The following is a 20,432-nucleotide window of genomic DNA, read 5'->3' on the forward strand; positions in this document are numbered from 1 at the left end:
TTGTCAAATGATTAACTTCTATTAGTAAGTTTGAGAAATACTTAAACTATGAAATTTTGGTTAAGAAACTGTTGCCAGATTGCTTCTGTCAGCAAGTGAACTGGTTTGGCAGAACTTGAGTAAATCTATCTAGGTTATTTTCAAATGTAAATTTCTACTTGGACATTCTTGAGCACAAAAAAAGGCCATACCAAAGGTTTTTTCCCAGGCAAAATTTAAATATCAAAACTTGGCTTATCACTGCTTCTCAGTGAGAAATGTATTTGTTGTATGACAGGTTTTGGAATCTTAAAATTAGTTTGCATTGGTGCAATGTGTAAATGTTACCATTCTATATCTACCTCACCATGCTAGATAACTACTACTGAGTATCACTGGCAGCCAAGCTCTATACTTGAGAAGTTAAGAGCCTAGACTGATAAGGCCAGGGTTCCAGTCACAGTTCCTCCACCTACCGGACTGTAGGCAAATTATTCGACCTCTTCAAAGCCTTCTTTACCATAGCAAACTTTAAGATCAAAGTACCTAATTCATAATATTATGTAGATTATGGTAATTAATATATGCTGATTGCTTAAATAACATCATGAAGATATCTTCAGGTCACAGTAGTAGTGGTATAACATAAAATCTGTGGTTAATAAAAAGGGTTTTCCCAAGTGCATTTTAAATGTAATGTTTGGAAAAGGGATGAGGGAGTTATGGGAAACTTTATTTTTTTTAATTGGTCATTTTAGGTATTCATTTTCTATTTTGCATAAAAAGGCACCCCCACAATTTGATATTTCTTCTTATTAAGATAAGAAAATAAATTCAGAAAGGTGTGCAAAAGGAACACAGTGAAGACCATAGGAAAGTATCAATCTCACTCTGCTTCAAATTAATAGAATTGAAATTATTGTCATTACGACAGTACTGGTAAAGAATTTTAACTTTTTTTTAAAGAATGTTTTATTGTGGAATTGATAGTGATTTTGGGGGATTTACATTAAACCAGAATCCTGTGAAGAACTTGGAAGTTTATTTTTATATTGTTTATTTTCTTGCTGCTTCCTTCAGAAATCTGGAATGGATCCCATTTTGCCTTGAAATTGTTCCTGCACTGGCAGTGGGTTTGCCTGGCACACTGTGTCATGCCAAACAGACAAGACTCATAGGATTTGTATTCCACTTTTCAGTAATATTAATGATGTTTAGAGAAGTGTAGGTTTCACACAGCCATAAATACTTAAAATTTTCTTGTATTTTTTATTTGCCTTTTGTCCTCAAACTTTTCTTTTACTATGCTTTTATATTCTCATCAAATCTCTTTTTTTGTAATTATTTTGTTGCTATTTCCACCTTAATCTCTTCTTTGTCTTAGCCCTATTCTCGCTTTCTCCCTATTTCAACAGTATTCAGTGCTTGACTTTACTATGACATCTTTGTCTCAATATATCTACAGCTCGTAAGAAAATATTCAACCTCAGTTTCTCTTTAACATTTCATTCTTAATTTCAATAATCTAAGTGATAAGTGAATTCTTGTTTTTACTTTTTTTCCACTGCTCATTTATTTCTCCTTTTTCTATAGAAAACTTTATCAAACTAGTATTTATAACTATTCCACAGTTATATTTCCTTTACTATCAATCCTATCTCACCTTGGCTTATTTCTTGAATTACATTGTTCCAAGTAGTTCCATAGTCTCTTTTCTGTTTTAAAAGCATAATTAATTCTAAGGGCGCCTGAGTGGTTCAGTCAGTTAAGTGTAAGCGGAAGCTCAGGTCGTAATCTCAAGGTCCTGGGATCAAACTGCACATGGAACTCCCTGCTCAGCAGAGAGTCTGTTTCTTCCTCTCTGCCTCCCCCTTCCCTCCCGTGCTTGCTCTCACTTTCATAAATAAAATCTTTAAAAATAAACAAAACCATTTTTTAAAGAGACATAATTCTGCTAAACCTCATCCAGAAGCAAAATCAAATATTGGCTACACTCAGTTTGCCTGAGCCACCTAAAAATAAATATTCCTTTTGCATTTTAACTACATTTTAGAGAGAATCTTTTATATGAATACTGGAATAGAATGATAGTCATTGCTGCAGTTCAAAATGTGTCATTGCAAACTTAACCACCTTTATTCAGTGTTAGCCTTTTAAAGTTTAAGTTCCATATGAGAGAGTGTACATTGTATTAACGAACATAGTATTATCTTTAAAAGTTTCATAACACAATTTAATTTTCTAGCTTCGGTTGCTTAAAATGTTTTAAGAAAAAACATGATTTTAAATTTAAATTTTACTGCATTTTTCTCCAACTTCGTGGAGGTAAAATTAACAATTAGAAATTGTATGTATTTTCAATGTACAACATGATGTGATTTTTTTTTTTTTTAAGATTTATTATTTTAGAGAGAAAAAAGAGAGCAAGAAGGGCTAGGAGGAGCAGACTGGGAGAGAGAGAGAGAGAATCTCAAACAAACTCCCTACTGAAGCCAAGCTCCATCTCAGGACTCTGAGATCATGACCTGAGCCGAAGTCAAGAGTCAGACACTTAACCGACTAAGCTACCCAGGCACCCTCAACATGATGTTTTGATAATGTATACGTTAGTAAATGATTACCATAGTCAAGCCAGTTAACATATCCATCACTTTACATAGTTTTCTTTCCTTTTCATTGTGATGAATACATTCTTAGCAAATTTCAAGTATACAGTGTGGCAATATTAACTATAATCACCATAATACGGTGCATGAGATCTTTAGAATTTATTTATCCTGCATAACTGAAAATTTGTACTCTGACCAACATCCCACCCATTTCCCCACCCCCCCAAACCCTGGCAACTACCATTCTACTCTCTACTTCTATGATTTTTGGCTTCTTTAGATTCCACCTATAAGTGAGATCATGAAATATTTGTCTTTTAGTGCCTGCCTTATTTCACATAGGATTATGTCCTCCAGTTTCATCCGTGTTGTCTCAAATGACATGATTTTCCTGCTTTTTTTTTTAAGGTTGATATATTCATCACGTATGTCTGTGCGTGTGTGTGTGTGTGTACACATATATATATTGTCAGAGACACTGACTCCCCACATAGTTGAAAATCCACATGTAACTTTGGACCCCCCCAAAACATAATTGCTAGTAGCCTGCTATTGACAAAAAGCCTTACTGATAACATGAACAGTCCAACTAACACATATTTTCTATGTTATATGTATTATGTGCTGTCTTCTTACAGTAAAATAAGCTACAGAAAATAAAATGTTAAGAATCATAGGAAAATACATTTATAGAACTGTACTCTATTTACTGAAAAAAAACTGCATAGAAGTAGATCTGCACAGTTCAAACCAATGTTCAAGGGTCAGTTGTATTCCATTGTGTTCGTGTGTATATGACATTTTCTATATGCAGTCATTCATTTACAGACACTTAGATTGAATCCATATTTTGGTTATTGTGAGTCATTTCTTTATGTTTCAAATTGGTTTATAAAAGGAATAAAATGCTTTCACTTCAAGTGCTAAATATAAAAAATAGCAAGCATTGGGGAAAACCTACATTTCTTTCTTTAAGATGTAGATATCTAACAGATCCTGGACCCCCAAAACACACACAACACACAGACACAGAAACATTTTCCATTATCTTTGCATTAAGAATAAATCTGGTTTGGGACTAACAAAAATATTAGCCACTTTTTCTTTTCCTTCCTTAAATATCACTGCATATTCAACTGGCCCTGGAACATATATTTTTTATATGATACCCATCTATGAGAAACTTAAATTGATTTACACTAAAACAGAATTCTCCCAATTCACATAAGAGGCAATTTAAGGAATCATTTCACAACATCTTTCAACTGTTTTTAAATGGGTTTATCTTAATGATTTAGTTGAATGACTTATCCAGCGCCATAGTGGAAGTGTAAATGAAAAGTACGACGTGTAAAGCTCTTATTTCAGTATTCATTCCACAAGTTCGGCATTTCCAAACTAGTACTTGGAACAGTTTATAATGTTAAGTATTTTAAGTTTTAGTACCTCAAAATAAACTCATTTGTTGAATGATTTAACGTTTAAAATCTCCTAAAATATAACGTTCAAAGTTCCCTTGCTTTCTTATTTGAAGTTGCAGTAACTTCAGCTTCCTGCAGTGCAGGGTCCGCCTGGATAATATTTGAGAATTGAAGGAAAAATACAAGTTATGTCTTTTAATGTGTACTGACTCTCTGGGATGTTCAAAGAGCTGCATAGTTTTATTAAGTAATTTAGCGTTGAAAAGCGAGTCTTGAGTTTCTGGGAAAAGTGTTGGAGTTACCATTGACCATACTAATTCTATGTCTTTTGAAAAATAAATGATTGTTCTCAGAAAGTTGCATAAGATAGCTACAATAGAAAATAGCATTGACATGCCATACCCATTCTAGATAAACCCTGCTTCCCAATGTCAGAGAACTGCTTGCCATTTTTGTCATCTGTTTGTTGAACTGACATGTTAAAAGGTCCCTTTGATATATTTTCTTAGGGTGCTGGAGACCTAAAATTTTCATTCAGCCTATATCAAGAGATGTATTTGATGTGAATGATAGAAGATGCAGTGTACTGCTGAGTACAGCTGTAATGTTTTTCTTCAATAATAATAATAGTAAGCAAGGCTGTGTTACATACTTCATGGAAATTTCTCAGTAAGATAGTCTTCCCATTAGCCCTTACCTGAGGAATCTTTTCTGGATAAATTCACACATACTAGTTATCAAATCTAAATGTCAGGGGGCACCTGGGTGGCTCAGTTGGCTAAGCAGCTGCCTTTGGCTCAGGTCATGATCTATGGATTGAGACCCTCATCGGGCTCCCTGCTCAGTGAAGAGTCTGCTTTTCCCTCTCCCTTTCCTTCCCCACTCGTGCTCTCTCTCTTTCTCAAATAAATAAAATCTTTAAAAAAAAAAAATCTAAATGCTAGAGAAATGGGTTGACTCAGGTTATTTGCCAAACCACAAAAAGTCTATCATTCTTTTCCTACCTTTTCCTTCACCTTCATCTCCTCATCTTCACCCCCAAACCCTTTGTTTTTAAGGATTTTTTAACATCAGAAGCAATCATCCCAAGTAATGATTCCCAAATCAGTACTTTGGAAACTGGAATAATCTTTACTACTTTTTGTAAATATCTTCATGTTTAAAAAAGATGTTATTTATTCATGAGAGACACAGAGAGGAGAGAGAGAGAGAGAGAGAGCGAGGCAGAGACAGAGGTAGAGGGAGAAGCAAGCTCCATGCAGGGAGTCTGATGTGGGACTCGATCCTGGGTATCCAGGATCAGGCCCTGGGCTGAAGGCGGTGCTAAATCGCTGGGCCACCCGGACTGCCCAATATCTTCATTTTTAGGTTAAGATTACAGAATACAGCTGACCCTTGAACAACATAGGTTTGAACTGAGTGAGTCTACTTCTATGTGGTGTGTGTGTGTATGTGTGTGTATATATATATATACATATATATATATCTCTCTCTCTAAACATATTTTCCTCATGATTTTTGTAGTATTTTTTCTCTAGCTTTATTATAAGAATACAGTATATAACATACAAAATATGTGTTAATAGAGTGTTTATGTTATCCATAAGGCTTCTGGTCAGTAGTAAGCTATTGGTAATTACGTTTTGGGGGAGCCAAAAGTTATACATGGATTTTATATACAGGGATTAGCACTTCTAACTCCACATAGTTCAGAGGTCAACAGAACTTTTTGGTTCTTTCTGGCTCCTAATAAAATAATTTTGCTTTGTACTGAGGATTTCTCATAGTAAATTTTAAAAGGAGATTAATTATTTCATTTAATCACATATTTTACTATGATTTGTTTAGCATTAAATTGTCAAATGCTTCTGTTCTCTTAATATTACCTCTTCTCTGATTTTGTTGATACAGATTTATTATCTTTTTTTTTAAGTAAACTTTTTACCCAACATGGGGCTTGAACTCATGACCCCTAAGATCAAGAGTCACAAGCTCTACTGATTGAGCCACCCAGACACCCCTTAATATAGTATCTTTTAACAGTTTATTTCCATACTTGGGGCATCCTGAATGGTTGGTTATCTTTAAGATGTTACTTTTTTTCCTAGTCCACACTAAAATCCATTGAGTGTTTTAATTGCACGTAACACTAAAGAAAAATTTTGTCAACTGCTTTTAAAAACAAACTATGAGTGTGAAAATGTCTTTTGATATGACTGCTTTACAAGCTCAGTAAAACACTTCTAATCCAAAAGAAGACACGGCCTAAATGTTTGCCAGACAAAAGTATGCAGCAGCAAATGATACTCATTTTACCTCAGTCTGACAACATAATATATAAAATCACAAATTGTTTGGGTTGCTGAGATTTTATTTTACTAATTAAAGGAATACTCTATTTTAGAAATGTTACACAAACACTCTTAGAAAAAGCTAGAAAAGTAGAGCAATAAACTGAAATAAATTGGAGAAGAGACTAATTTAGAAAAAAAAAAACCTGGAATCAAGCCTTTTTCTTAACAAATGAAACTCCTGAGAAACTGAAAGAACTTTTTGAAAAGCAAATTAAAAGGGGTTATACCATGGTAAGAAAGAGGTAAAATCATCCATTTTAATGATGGCTACAATGACTTTAAATCTTAAGTTGCTAAGAACAAATGTTCACGGTTTCACTTTGAACTTAAGACCTATGAACTTGGGATCCCTGGGTGGCGCAGCGGTTTGGCGCCTGCCTTTGGCCCAGGGCGCGATCCTGGAGACCCGGGATCGAATCCCACGTCGGGCTCCTGGTGCATGGAGCCTGCTTCTCCCTCTGCCTGTGTCTCTGCCTCTCTCTCTCTCTCTGTGTGACTATCATAAATTAAAAAAAAAAAAAAAAAAAATGAATCTCTTAAAAAAAAAAAAAAAGACCTATGAACTTTGAGTAGAATTATAATTTATGATTGTATAATATTAGGAAATCTTCATATCTTTCAGTTTACCATGCCTTTAGAAGATACACAAAGTTTTCTAGGTATGATTAAAGATTTTTTTTTTAATCTAAACCATACAGTGGATTTATTACATGTTCTTCAATGTTGACTTTTAAGTGTCAGAATAAATGTAATACCAGAATAAGCCACAGGGTGGGAGTGAAAGGCAAGAACTTAGCTTCAGAAAGTAGCCTAAATACATCATTGCACGGTCTTTAAAATTGCTTGTTAAATGCTAAGGTGCTGTAGCTTGGTTTTCTTTCTTCTTCTAAATATACTGCATTCCTCAGCCAAGAATCTATAACAGAATACAAAGACATTGACTTAAATGTCTTTAAATGTAGGCCAATAACAGGAAAGAAGTAAACACACATATACACAGGTTTTTTTTTTCCCTCGTTGCTGGTGATACCAAGCCTTGATAATCAGAGCAACAGTTTCAGTCAGTACTTGAATTATTTTTAAATATTTTATTTATTCATTCATTCATTCATAAGAGACACAGGCAGAGGGAGAAGCAGGCTCCAAGCAGGGAGCCTGACGTGGGACTTGATCTCGGGTCTCCAGGATCAGGCCATGGGCTGAAGGTGGTGCTAAACTGCTGAGCCACCCAGGCTGCCCTCAGTACTTGAATTTGGGAAAGTTCTTGAATTGTCAGTACTGGAAATAGTAATCACAGAAGTTACCAGAAACACTTCGTCTACATCCTATTTTTCTACCTTAATTTTCCTTTTCCTCTGATTGTTCCCATTTAAAGAAAAAAAAAAATCTCTGTATATCTGTAAGCTACCTAAATTTGTTTTTCAATGAGGAAGATGAATTTTCCATTGTATTTTCTGTTAACCCGTTCATTTGAGTTTAGAAGCAATTTAAAGTGGTGATTATTTTGTATCTTTAAGGTAAGAAGACAAGAGGTTTCTTCTCCTAGAAAAGAAACTTCACCAAGGAGTCTTGGCATTCCTTTATTCCATGAAAGGTAGTTCTGTATTCTTTTTTGCCAACTCTAAAAATTACAAATATTGAAATATATTTTTATTTACGTATTTTAAAATTTTGCAAGTGTAACAAAATAGCAGCCTTTTAGAACTAAAAGAGACTGCCCCAAGGCTCCTCCATGTTAAAATGGTGTATGTAAGTCATACAATGAATAGCAGAGATGGATCTAAAAACTAACTTAAAGCTCTACTATTTAATAGACAAAGTATTATGGCCACATTATTTTATATGGACAGATTTTAATGTAAACCTTATCAAAATGAGGGACATTTAATTTTTTCTTTTTAAGATGTTTACTGAGAACAAAAATCATTGAATTTCTAGCATAAGAATGAGACAGCCATCAAAAGAGCGGCTTATGAATAAGTAAATATCCTGGTCTGTGCCACCTGTATGTATTAGAACTTTTAATGTATCACTTACTTTGTACCTTTGTGCCTGGCTCTCCAAACATTAGAGTAGTTCTGTGGGACATTTTCTAGGATTTTGAAGTAATTTTTAAACTTTAACCTTTCAATAATTATTTTATGGTATATAAAACGGTGCTATTTAAGTTTAATGATAATAAAAAAATGTCTAATGCTAAAGCCTTATATTTTGAAATATTTATTTTTAGGGCTTATATAGAGAAGACTTTCCAGGATCTAAAAGAAGAATTTCATAGAATATGCATGCTAGCAAAAGCACAAAAAGACCACTTAAGCAAACTTAATGTACCAGCCACTGCAACTGGTAAGGTTTGATTTAACACACAGTAATATTAATTTGATTGATTTAAATTTATTTCTTTTGATTGGAAAAATATTTCTAAATGCTTATTAAGTGCTAAGGGTCACAATTTGTGCCTCCTACCACTTATAATGGGTAAGTGCTATCTAAGTTCTGTACTGTATTACATTATCTAATGATTGGCCTTCTCTCTTTATTGTGTGTGGGACTATATAGAGTGAATTGAGTGATGTAATTACGAATCTTCTTAATGAGAAGTCCCACCTTGGAAAAAGTACAAAATAAATATAGGAAATACCTCTCAAAGTCTTCAGTTGCTATTTGGGAGTTTAATTAAACATTAATTTATAAGTTAGTAAGCAACCTTGAAGTTGGACTACCAAATATGAGCTAAGTAAAATTATAACACCAGTTTTTTAACTTCTGCTTGAAAGTTGATTGAACGCTATGGATAGATTTTTATAATTTGGTTCAAGAAGTAAACATTTCACATTTCATGAGGCCAGTTCTATTGGAGATGCAAAGTACAAATTTAGTATAAAATATAACTTAAAATGAACATCTGTTTTATAGATGTGTTAGAGTTTGTTTTTTAAAACCTTTACCCTTTCCTAAAACCCCAGACTGGGGTTTGCTTCAGTAGTTTCATATGAATAGCACGGGATTGAATCTGGCTACTAGGCACTTCTGTAAACAAAGGAAAGGTAAACTGATCATTTAAAATGATAAATTCCCCTTTACCCTTGTGATTTGAGATATTCTGCATACAATTCCCAAGAGATGTGATTTACAGTTTTCACTCTGAAAGATGTTGCAGCAGTGCTTATACCCCTTTAATTAAAGATCACTTTCCACTTCTCACAGCTCTTATATCTAGGCTACTTAGAAATCCTTTTACAGTGTAAATTCACTTTTTGCCTACTACTACCATTTTATTTTCAGAAAAGGTACACAATGTGGTAGAGAAACAATACAATCTGTATAGATAGACATCATTTATTTCTTTTCCTCCCTCCCTTCAACCTCCCCCAAAATAACTGATTCTTTCACCTGAATTTTTGTTATTTTCATGAGAAATTGTTCTTTTGTGTAGCCTAAAGGCACTAAGTCCTTCTGAAGTAAAAGAATTATTTTCATTTAAAATGTACTAGCTATAGAGATGTAATGCATAGAATTCATCAGCGTGATTTTTGTAACATCAGCATCTTATCAAAACATTGTAATGGTGATATATTCATTGTTATACAGAGAACCTACCCCATTATCAATGGCTTAATACTTTGACCATTTTTAAATTGCGCAGGTCTAAATCTGAGTATGTATCTGTCAACTAGAACACTAAGTGTTTAACTTCAATTTCTTCCCCACCAAAACTGCTTCCTAACATTTTTTGTGTGTTTTATATTAAATGTGTCATAAATAATAATACAAGATTATTCTTGAAATATTTTAGATCTGTTGTCCAGCAACTTCGGTGAAGTTGTCCTGGGTCCAGACAAAAACCAAAATATTAAGTATTATTCTGGTAGTAGTAGGTCAAAAAGAAAAAGAAAGGTATTTTGGAAAAAGATGCCTGTTCAGACTTTTTAAGGATGGATGTTATATTGAATAAAAATATCAAGAAGCTATTTCAAATGTGATTTGCATAATACAGCTGAAAAGAGTATATTTAGCGTTATTGTCCCCATGTTATTTTTTTTTGTGAAAATTCAACTTTTAGATAAATATATAATTCATGGAAAATTGCTGAGTTGGTAGAAATGCACATTCCCTTTTTCTTTTTTCTTCTCACTCACAGCAATAGCCTTGAGAAGAGATAAAGATAAGATGTATGGTTAAGCAAATGTGGCTTCATAAAAAGTATTATTTGATGCATAAAGGAGGATCTTTTTTCAGAGGAGATCAAGAGAGTAGAATATAGGATTGCAGATTACAAACAACCACATCAGATCTTTTTCTTTTGTCAGTATACAAGGTAATTAAGCTAGAAGTAGTCTAAATGGACAGCCTGTACTTAAAATTTGGAAATCTAAAAATGTTTCTCATTTTGCTTTTTTTCCTTGCAAAAATAAATGTTCTTGAAATAAACAAAATAGAAAAGCAATTTGCTCCACCTGATTATGTTTCTCAGTATAGTGTCAGAATGACAAGTGCTTTTAGGCACCTCGTTAAAATCTTTTTTTTTTTTTCTTTTGATAGTAACTCATTGCTTAAACAGATTAATTCAGAAAATTATTTTAATGTGGCTGAGGTATGCCCACTAGCTATACAAAAACAAAATACCTGCCTTTTTTTTTTAGCTGTTTTGAGTTTTGTAGATTTTGTTCACAAGGGGAATAGATCAACTACTGGGAAAAAAAAATTCAGAACACATTTCTATCATTTTGGGGACTCTTCTATATATATAGGAACCAGCATGTTTGATTTAGCATAATGGTTCAGAGCACAGGCTCTAGAATTAAGTTGCCTGGGTTCCAGTGCCAGATCTACCACCCATTGATTAGCCTTGGAAGTAACCTCTTCATGTCTCTGTTTCTTCACAAGTACAGTGGGGATAATATAGTGCCTACCATATGATTATTTTAAGTAGGAAATGAATTAAGGCACAAACAATGGTATTAACAGTGCATGGCACATAGAAGTGCTATTATAATAGTTGTCATTAGCAGCAGCAGCAGCAGCAGCAGCAGCAGCTTCTTCATCATCTCCCTGTTCTGCTTGTGAGGATCATTTTGATAAGCATTTCCTCCTCACATGTTATAGAATTTGGTTACCTCAACAGTTGATTTTCCTGATTTGATTTTTGCAGTTAGCAAATGTCACCTACAAAGAAAGTAGTATTTCCTAGAATTTCTAGCTACTGTTAAGTCTACTATCAGGAAAAATGACTACAGTTAATGGACTTTAAGATACCTTCAAGGACAAAGAAATCCTGCCAGATAATTGAGCTTGGTCTCAACTGAGACCACTCCTAGTCACAGACAAATTATCTAGCGAATGTACATTACTAAGCTCTGTTGGGAACAGAATACAAATTCATTTAGAATATATTTATTGAGGGCATACTATCTGCCAGGCACTAGATAGGGGACTCGGATTAAGTGGGAAACAAAACATAGTTGAAGATCTTAAGAAACCTACTTTAATGGGAGACTATTCTGTCTCCCACTTGCAAATACAATGCAAAGTGTTTAACCCTCAAGGCCCAAGAGTTATGCCTAAACCAGTCTTGGGGAGCCAGGAGTGCTATCCAGAGAAATTAATGTCTACGCCAAGAAATGAGGGGCAAATAAAGTTAGGTAAAGATTAGCAGAGAGGACACTTCAGGCAGTCTGCACAGTGTGTGCAAAGGCCCAAAGACAGGAGAACATGGCTATTTTGGAGAACTGTACAAAGTTCACCACCATTATAGTTGTGGTGAAAGGTGAGACTGTGGAGAGGTGACCAGGGGCCAGACACGAACAGTTTTATATGACTTTTCTGAGGGGTGAAGCTTTGGAGAGCCATGAGAAGATTTTATTGGGAAGGTAACATGACCAGATTTGTATTTTAGAAAGAAAATAGGGAGCAATGTAGAGAATGGATTGGACATGATCTAAATTTAAAGGCAAAGAAGCAGTTCAGTACCATTAAGATAAGATGCTACGTACTAAAGAGAGGTAGTAGGTATATACGGAGGTAAACCAAAGAAGTTGGTTGCACTGTACTACCATCATGTCTAAGCAGAAAATACCTTCTGTCGGAATGTGCTGTGGCAAAAGATGGAAAGGTGTCATGAGACTGTAAAGACTAGAGAGAAAGGAACTGATATTTGTTAAGTGCCTACTAAGCCGGACAGACATTGTTGTACAGGGTACTCTGTTTAAATTGGTGTCCTTGGGAAAGTCTCCTATTGTGAAGGCACTTCTCTGAGGACCTTTTTAAAGTGCTGGTTTTTAAAAATTTCTACCTTTTGTCTGTTTAATGAAAATCACATATTACCAATCTCCAACCTTATGGTCGTCTCAGGTAAGATTGCAGAAGCACAGTTTAGCTTTTTCTAATGTCTCGGGATCATCAACATGGAGACTGTTTTGATCATTGTTTTTATGCATTGAGAAATGTAGCCCTTATTGGCACTATCCCAGACTATAGTGTTTTCTGAGTTCTTATATGTGCTTTTTTGTTTTTCTTATCTCCTCTCATGCTTTTAGCTCTTGTTGATATCTATATCTGTCTTCAACAACTCCCATCCCTACCTTTTAATTTGCTGTTTCTAACCAGCTCCGAGCTAGGGAAATATCATCAAGCTTGTTAGAATAAATCTAAAAAGAGAATAAGAGCAAAATGCAAGTATCTGTGGGCCTTTTGGCTCTAATTCTGACTCAGAAGCTCTATTTACTTACTTTCTAGCTTTTGCCTGTGTCCTAGAGAGCTGAATTTGTTCTAGAGAGCTGAATTTGTTAGATAAACAGCTTCCAGTTAAATGAGCTGCAGAGGCCATGGTATCTACCTGTATCTACCGACTAGCTTCAGAGGCTATATATAAAATGAAAGAATTATGTATTCACATACAGTTTTCTGAACACGCATCCCAAAATTTCCTCCTTCTTGCCTCTGCTGTCTTCTTTCTCCCCAACCCCCACCACTACTACTCCCTCACATGGATTACTGAGAGTACACAATGGCTAAATTGATTGGTGATATACTTTGTAACACAGTGGTATTAGGGGTAATAAATGGCCTGATTCATGTAGATTCTTAACCTGTATAATATTATATATGCCTAGTAAGGATTTTCCTTTTTAACAACTTATTTGTCTAAGCAAGCTCACAGTTGCAGCTTCCATTACTGACAAAATGTTTAAATGTATACACTACAAGCAAATGTTTTTTGAGCATAGAGCAGTATAACTGTGAACAAGATGCAAAGCTTACAGCACAAGACCTAGGAAAAGACAAAGTAGTTTAACTGTGACTAATAAACTACATTCTAGTTCACCCACTAGAGACTGTTAATATTCCTGTGGAAGATGATAGCAAATGTAAAAAATCCTAGTTGTCTTCAGTTGCTATGAAAACTAATAGAAAAAATAATATTCATCTGTCCAAAGCTCATTGAACATTCAGATTTTTAAGAATGATTGGAATGCAACTGTTTTCCTTTTGTGCTCTTTTCCCTGCAGAAACACAGTGCTCTCTTCCTATACAGTGTACGGATAAAACAGATAAACAAGAAGCGCTATTTAAGCCTCAGGCTAAAGATGATATAAATAGAGGTGCACCGTGCGTCACATCTGTCACACCGAGAGGACTGGGCCGAGATGAGGAAGATACCTCTTTTGAATCACTTTCTAAATTCAATGTCAAGTTTCCACCTACGGACAATGACTCTACTTTCTTACATAGTACTCCAGAAAGACCCAACATCCTTGGTCCTGTCGTAACTGAGACATCATGTCATGATAAATTTAATAAGGAGTTCAGAGACAACCCGGGAAACTTTGTTAAAACAGAAGAAACTTTATTTCAAATTCAGGGAATTGACCCCATAGCATCAGCTATACAAAATCTTAAAACAACTGACAAAACAAAACCCTCCAATCTTGTAAACACGTGTATCAGGACATCTCTGGATAGAGTTCTGTGTTTGCCACCTGGAAACCATAATGCATTATATGTAAATACATTACTACTTCAGGACCCATCTGATGTACCTTTTGCTTCATTTGATTCTCCGGGAAAAGCTATCCGAGGACCACAGCAGGTAACCGTTTTGCATTAACAAATATATTATGTGTGAAGACACATTTTGCCATACATGCACAGATATGCATCCTTTTTAGGTTATCAGACATCCTGTTTTAAACTAATGACTAGCTATAGTTAAGGACTTTAATTAAAAAGCTAAGCCCTATAATAAATGTCATGAAATTTTAGAAGCTCAATATGGTTAAGCTCTATCATAAAGTACCTTAAAATGTAGGGCACATTTTAAAATACATGGTAGCTTTATCCATACCTAGTGTATGTCATTTTCTTAGTGCCTTATTCAAAGCTTTTTAGTCAGCATCAGTGTTACAGTAGGATCCTTTGTTAAATTTCATACTGTGAAACAAATGGCATTTTTTATTGAAAAGTTTGTCATTTTCCTCTTTACAAGAATACATGTTTTTCCTAAGTAAATGATTGCATCGTATACTCCTATTTATCAAAACAAGTAAACTGTCTTTCATCTAATACTTCCATTACATTCTCAGTTATACAGTACGTAGATCCGCAGGGTTTGGTTTTGGTTTCTAATCTGGCAATGAACATGCAGCCTAATATATTTTTCAAATAGTCTCTGCATATGTATGATTTTAATCAAACACTTCAATGTTTCTAAAGCTTGAAGACTACTTACAGCCCCCAGTCCATAGTTACTCTCATTTATCCAGGTTCTATCAGAGATAATGATGCTTTTAGTTTTAAAAAAAAAAAAAAATGCCTGAAAGCAAGTGAAAAATATATAATTGTTACAGTAAGCAGAAGCTTGTGAAAATACACAATGGTGTAAATATCTATATAATTTGCACACATTTGTGTAATTTCTCTTTGCCTTGAGATACTTATTTTTAAAAATCCAACAACTTGATGAATAGCCTTTGCCTTTCTAAGTACTGGTATAGGTTACAGACTTCTAAATCAGCATACAAAGGAGGCAGTAGTCAAGCTGTGGTATATTTTGGTAGTGGGAAAAACTAGGCATCTCTGACAATAAGCTTTAATTATAAATTCACTTGTGTTCTACATTGTGCCTTATTTCACATCATAGTCCCAGTATAGTTATTACTAAATGAAACAAATTAAACAATTTCTTTTATTGCAAGTAGAATTCCTGTGGAGCTGTAAAGTGCATCAGTTCTAATGCTTGTTACTTTTTTCCCCCATTATATCTCTTGCTTGTTCTTTTACTAGTTAGTCTGTGCATTCATGTTTCAGTAGATGGCACCCTGCATTGTGCATTTGCTTTCTATGCTACAGCAAGGGAAACAGCTGGTATGTGATTACAACTTGATGGAAAAGTATTCAGCTTAAAAAATGCAGAAGAATTGGTGTTGAGCTGTCACAAGACATGGGGCATAAGGTTAGATAATTGATATTTTGGCAGAAAAGGCAAAGAAATTAGTTTGTTTTGAAGGCCATGTTGCAGTTTAGGATTGAAAGAATATTTCTTAAAATTTTAAGAGCATTTTGCCATTTTATTTGTATTAATAAAACTAGTATGATAAATACAAAATTCTTGAATTGTTGATAATGACAAAGAAGTGAAAAATTTGGGTTACATATTTCAGATTTTTATTTTATATCAGTCACTACTTCTTAATACCTTTTTTATACATTCAGCTATAATAACAAAGCCTAAAATATATCTGCTTATTTTTACTGTGTGTGATTTTCTTTTCTTCCTACTTTTGCTGAGTCAGTGAGTGGGGTCCCAACTGAATTCTATGAAAAGATCAAATCTGAACCAGTAACTCCTAATAGAGAATGATAAAATGGACTTTGAAGATAAATTGGCAGTAGAAGGTTGGCTTACCAAATTTAGAAGCTAAATTGCTTCTAAGCTTATTTCTCCCTATTTTATAGATCTTAATAAGAATTACCTTTAACGGAACAATCTTTTATTTATATCCATATCAGTTTCCCATGAAAGTGATCATCTTAATCACTTGTACTTCTTGTTTAAACTGAAAACAGTAAAATTTAAATCTGGTTAACTCTAACTTATTTTTGCTTGTTTCTCACAGTTATCACTGCTTTTAATCCTATTTTCTAAAGAAAATTATCTTACCCCAAATTTTAAAATATTTTAAATATTACTATTTTTGTGATAAAATTGTCACTTCTTAAAAAGGGAATTGAGTCGATGTTATTAGAAGCCTCTGTTCTGATATTTGAATGTATCTCGGTGCCTAGCAGACTTTGTATATTTACACCAACTGTACACAGCTGTCCAGTAAAGTGTTTTTAAGAAGACAGTGATGTTGTGAAACTCAATTGCTTCAGTTAGTAATACACTTGTTTATTGTAAATGATTGGTTAACTAGAATGGGAGATTGGTTAAGGGAATGAAAACTAACACTGTATCAGGTGTTGAACTAGGCTGTTATTTTAAAAACACATTAGTCATAGGAGGCCAAAGGGGTCTCTTTATTTAAATTGAGTTTTTGAGGTAATTCTTCTCAAAGTATCAGAAATTAGCTGTGTGAAGGTAATTTACCTGTGTCAAGGTATACAAGAAAGTGAATTTTTTTTTTAAAGATTTTATTTATTTATTTATGAGAGACACAGAGAGAGAGGCAGAGACACAGGCAGAGGGAGAAGCAGACTCCTCACAGGGAGCCCGATGCGGGACTCCATCCCGGGACTCCAGGACCATGCCCTGGGCGGAAGGCAGGCACTAAACTGCTGAGCCATCCAGGGATCCCCGTGATTTTTTTTAAATAATTTGGTTTATAATATTCAAGAAAATAAGATCGTCAACAAGCATTTATTGAGCACCTACTATTGAACTAAATGCTTTTTCTTGCCCTGCTAGATTTTTTAGAATAAATGCAGTATTTCCAGAGTATTTATGTGTTGCTTATAATGAAGATAGTCCCTTTGAATTTTTCATACTTCTTTAATTAGGCAGCTATTGACAAGTATTCAGTCACAAGAAAGAGTAAAGAAGGCAAAACTATGCAGTATATAATAGCAAGAGCAAAATAAGTCAAAAGAATGCATCTTATGTTAGATTTGTTGAATGATTAAAATTTTGAGGTTTCAAAAAACAACTGATCAGTGGAATTTGTTTAGTACTTTAAAAATTCTTTCACCAAAACCACACTATTCCTATATGTTTTATTCATTGTGTATTTGCTTATAAGTAGCGAAATTTAAATGGCTCTTGATCAGAATGCATGTTTACACACATCATGTCTAGTGTACTGTGTATTAATAAGAGCCCTCTAACTTAAGGTTTCTGTTGGAAAATAGTAAAGAGAGATTTTAATTTTTAAAAAGTCTTATTGACTGTTCCAAAAACTACTGCCATTATGATAACAGGCATTAAAATTTGCTGATGGTAAAACTGGAAAATCTTTGACTAGATGAAGATAAAGCGCATGTATGTGTTTTCAGTGACTCTTAATCAAAGTTCAGCTGTGCCCTTAATGAAACGAGAATGGAGTCCTGTCTTCATGCTAATGCTATGGAAAGGTACTTTGCTTTCCTGTGAGGGAATTTTGTGTTTATGCGCATACCCCGTGCAGAAAACCCCGCATTTGAAATTCACTGTAAGTTGATTGTAAGTACAAATAACAGAAGATGTTTTTGTTTGTTTCCTGCAGCCCATTTGGAAGCCCTTTCCTAATCAAGACAGTGACTTATCTTCGGTCCTGGGTGGCAGGGGCTCAGAGCTGCCTATCCCTCGGGTCTGTGAATTCTGTCAAGCGGTTTTCCCACCATCCATTACATCCAGGGGGGATTTCCTGCGGCACTTGAACTCCCACTTTAATGGGGAGACTTAAGATGCACTTGAAGACAGTTCTGTGGGATGAGTCTATGTGATCATCCAGGTCTGGGTGATGGTCTTGGGTTTGTAATACTTGATTGCAAACTTAGTTCAAGATCATTTAGTGAAAAATAGCTATGAATTTTTTTTCTAACCTTACATTGTAACTTTCTTCTTTTGAAAGATCATTCTGTACGAAGCTGTAGTTCATTGTATTCATGTTTACAGTGTTTATTGCCTTAATTTATGTTTGTTTCAAACGTCTAAGCTTATTGCTTGGATTTCTAGTTAGATCTGTTGAATTTGGTGATGTCAAATGTTTATGGGGTTTTTCACCTAAAATTAGGTTATTTATGCTATAGGCGATTTTATTTTATTTTTTTTTAATAAACCTGTAATACAGAACAGCAGACAACATAAATGCCTAGGTAAATGCCAAACCTAAGACATTTGTTGCCCAGGGGTAAAATCACTGGTTAGAATTATTTAAATACTTTAGATTGTTTTGTTAAATAATGTACATGGTTTTAAATTTTGCTATGTATATAGCTACATGATGAAATTAAATATTTAAAAAGTTACTTATGTTGTGATCTTTACATGTGTTCTTTGTTCTTGAGTGAAAAAAATAAAGAAATAAATAACATTTGGGGGAAGTTTATAACATTCATGTTTTCTAATGGTAGAAGGGTGATATCAGATCTGGTGACATTTAATTACGATCACTTTGAATTTAGAAATTAATTTTCAAACTAAACTTGCTAAAGAAACACATTTTAATTTCCGGGGAGCAAATTTAAAAAGCCCTATAAGGAGTATCCACATTTATTGATTGACTTATAAGTGTTTACATTGTTCAGAAATTTGTGGTTCATTGTCAGCAGCCTGACTGATGGCCACTGGAAGACGTTTGAGAGAGAGGATACCAAATCGGACGGCTGCAAAATATTCTTTAAAATAAGGTGTCTCTTAAATTTTTCTTCCCTGTGGTGCTTGTTTTCAGGTTTCCCGTTGCCTCCGATTTTTAAAACTCTTTGAGGCATGGCTTCCATTTTATAAAGTGAACATTGATTTGCAGCTTTCAAAACAGGAATTTAAGCCTTCTTTGGAGGAAATGTTTTTAAAAATTGGAGGGTTTTAGGATGGGGGAATCTGAGAGGCCCCTGTGCCCCAGTAAAAAGCCTTAACTCGTGAAAGAATGAAAATGGTGCCTCGACTTCTCAGGGTGCCAAGCACATCACATTGACATCTTCCTCACCAAGGTGACAGCGATTATTAGGTATTCACTGTGAAGGGTTCTGAGACCCGGACTTCTCTCCTCCATTGCCCCTGGGGCTGAATGGAAATACCTGGACGATTATCCGAGCCTCGCCCCACGTCGCACCCACAGCCTCCCCTGTCACTCCACGCACACGCACACACGATTAAAAAGAAAAACTTCTCCGCCTGTGCCACCCAGAATATGCCACTGTACCTATCTCGTGCACGGGGGTTCTTTTTCCTTGTCCTTTTCTAGAAGAGAGAGCCCCTCTCACACAGTTGACACCTACTAGCCTGCTGACAACCAAAGGAGAGTCTAGCCCAGAAAGTGGCTCAAAGCAAGGTGTCGTCCCGGGCCGGGCGCCGCCGCACTGTTAGGGCGAGCGGGCAAGGCTCCGGCTCCCCGGGACGGCCCCCCCCCGGCCCCCGCCGCCCCGCCCGCCCCGCAGGGCCGCGTCGTGCGGGCCGCGGGCCGGCAGCTGCTGAGCGTGGCCGGCAGGAACAGCTCCCAGGTGAGGCTGCGCGCGCGGGACGCCGAGCCTGAGCGAGCCGCCCCCGCCGCGCCGAGGCAGTTGTGAGCGGGACGCCTGAGAAGTGGGAGGTGACTGTCCCCGGGAGGGCCCCCGGCGCAGCCTCCCCGGAGCCGCGGCTGCTGCCAGCGGGGACATCTGCTTCCTTACGCTGCAGCCCGGCGCTCCCCGCCCCCTCAGCCGGGCGCGCGGGTCCGCTCGCGGAGGGCGGCGGGCTGCAGCAAGCCGGGGAGCTCTCCACCCCCGAGGCCCCTCCTTTTCCTTTTTTTTTCCTTCTTCACATCTTTTAACCTTCAAGGTAAAGACTCTATAAACACGGGAGGCTGCGCGTCCGCCGCTCCCAGGCCCGCCTGGCGCTCGCGGCTCGGGTGCGGGCCTGGCCCGGCTGCCCCTCCCCGCGGCCTCGGCTCGGCGGC

The 20,432-nt window shown here is 35.9% G+C and overlaps 1 protein-coding gene across 16 annotated transcripts in view; it reads left to right on the plus strand.

The window, feature by feature from the left end:
• Positions 1–18,807, plus strand: part of TANK (TRAF family member associated NFKB activator) — a 94,104-nt gene extending 75,297 nt beyond the window's left edge. For 13 of the 16 annotated variants that reach the window (XM_072751719.1, XM_072751717.1, XM_072751720.1 and 10 more), the window contains 4 exons: positions 7,881–7,957; positions 8,594–8,709; positions 13,872–14,452; positions 18,063–18,807. In XM_072751719.1, the coding sequence (XP_072607820.1) occupies positions 7,881–7,957; positions 8,594–8,709; positions 13,872–14,452; positions 18,063–18,242 (954 nt within the window). In that variant the 3' untranslated portion in view covers positions 18,243–18,807. Of the gene's footprint in view, positions 1–7,880; positions 7,958–8,593; positions 8,710–13,871; positions 14,453–15,645; positions 15,807–18,062 lie in introns of those variants that run through there. The other 3 variants (XM_072751715.1, XR_012000298.1, XR_012000297.1) reach the window with 3 other exon arrangements.
• The last annotated feature ends 1,625 nt before the right edge of the window (positions 18,808–20,432 follow it).

This window comes from Vulpes vulpes, chromosome 3 (assembly GCF_048418805.1).
Source record: "Vulpes vulpes isolate BD-2025 chromosome 3, VulVul3, whole genome shotgun sequence".
NCBI classification, from domain to species: domain Eukaryota; kingdom Metazoa; phylum Chordata; class Mammalia; order Carnivora; family Canidae; genus Vulpes; species Vulpes vulpes.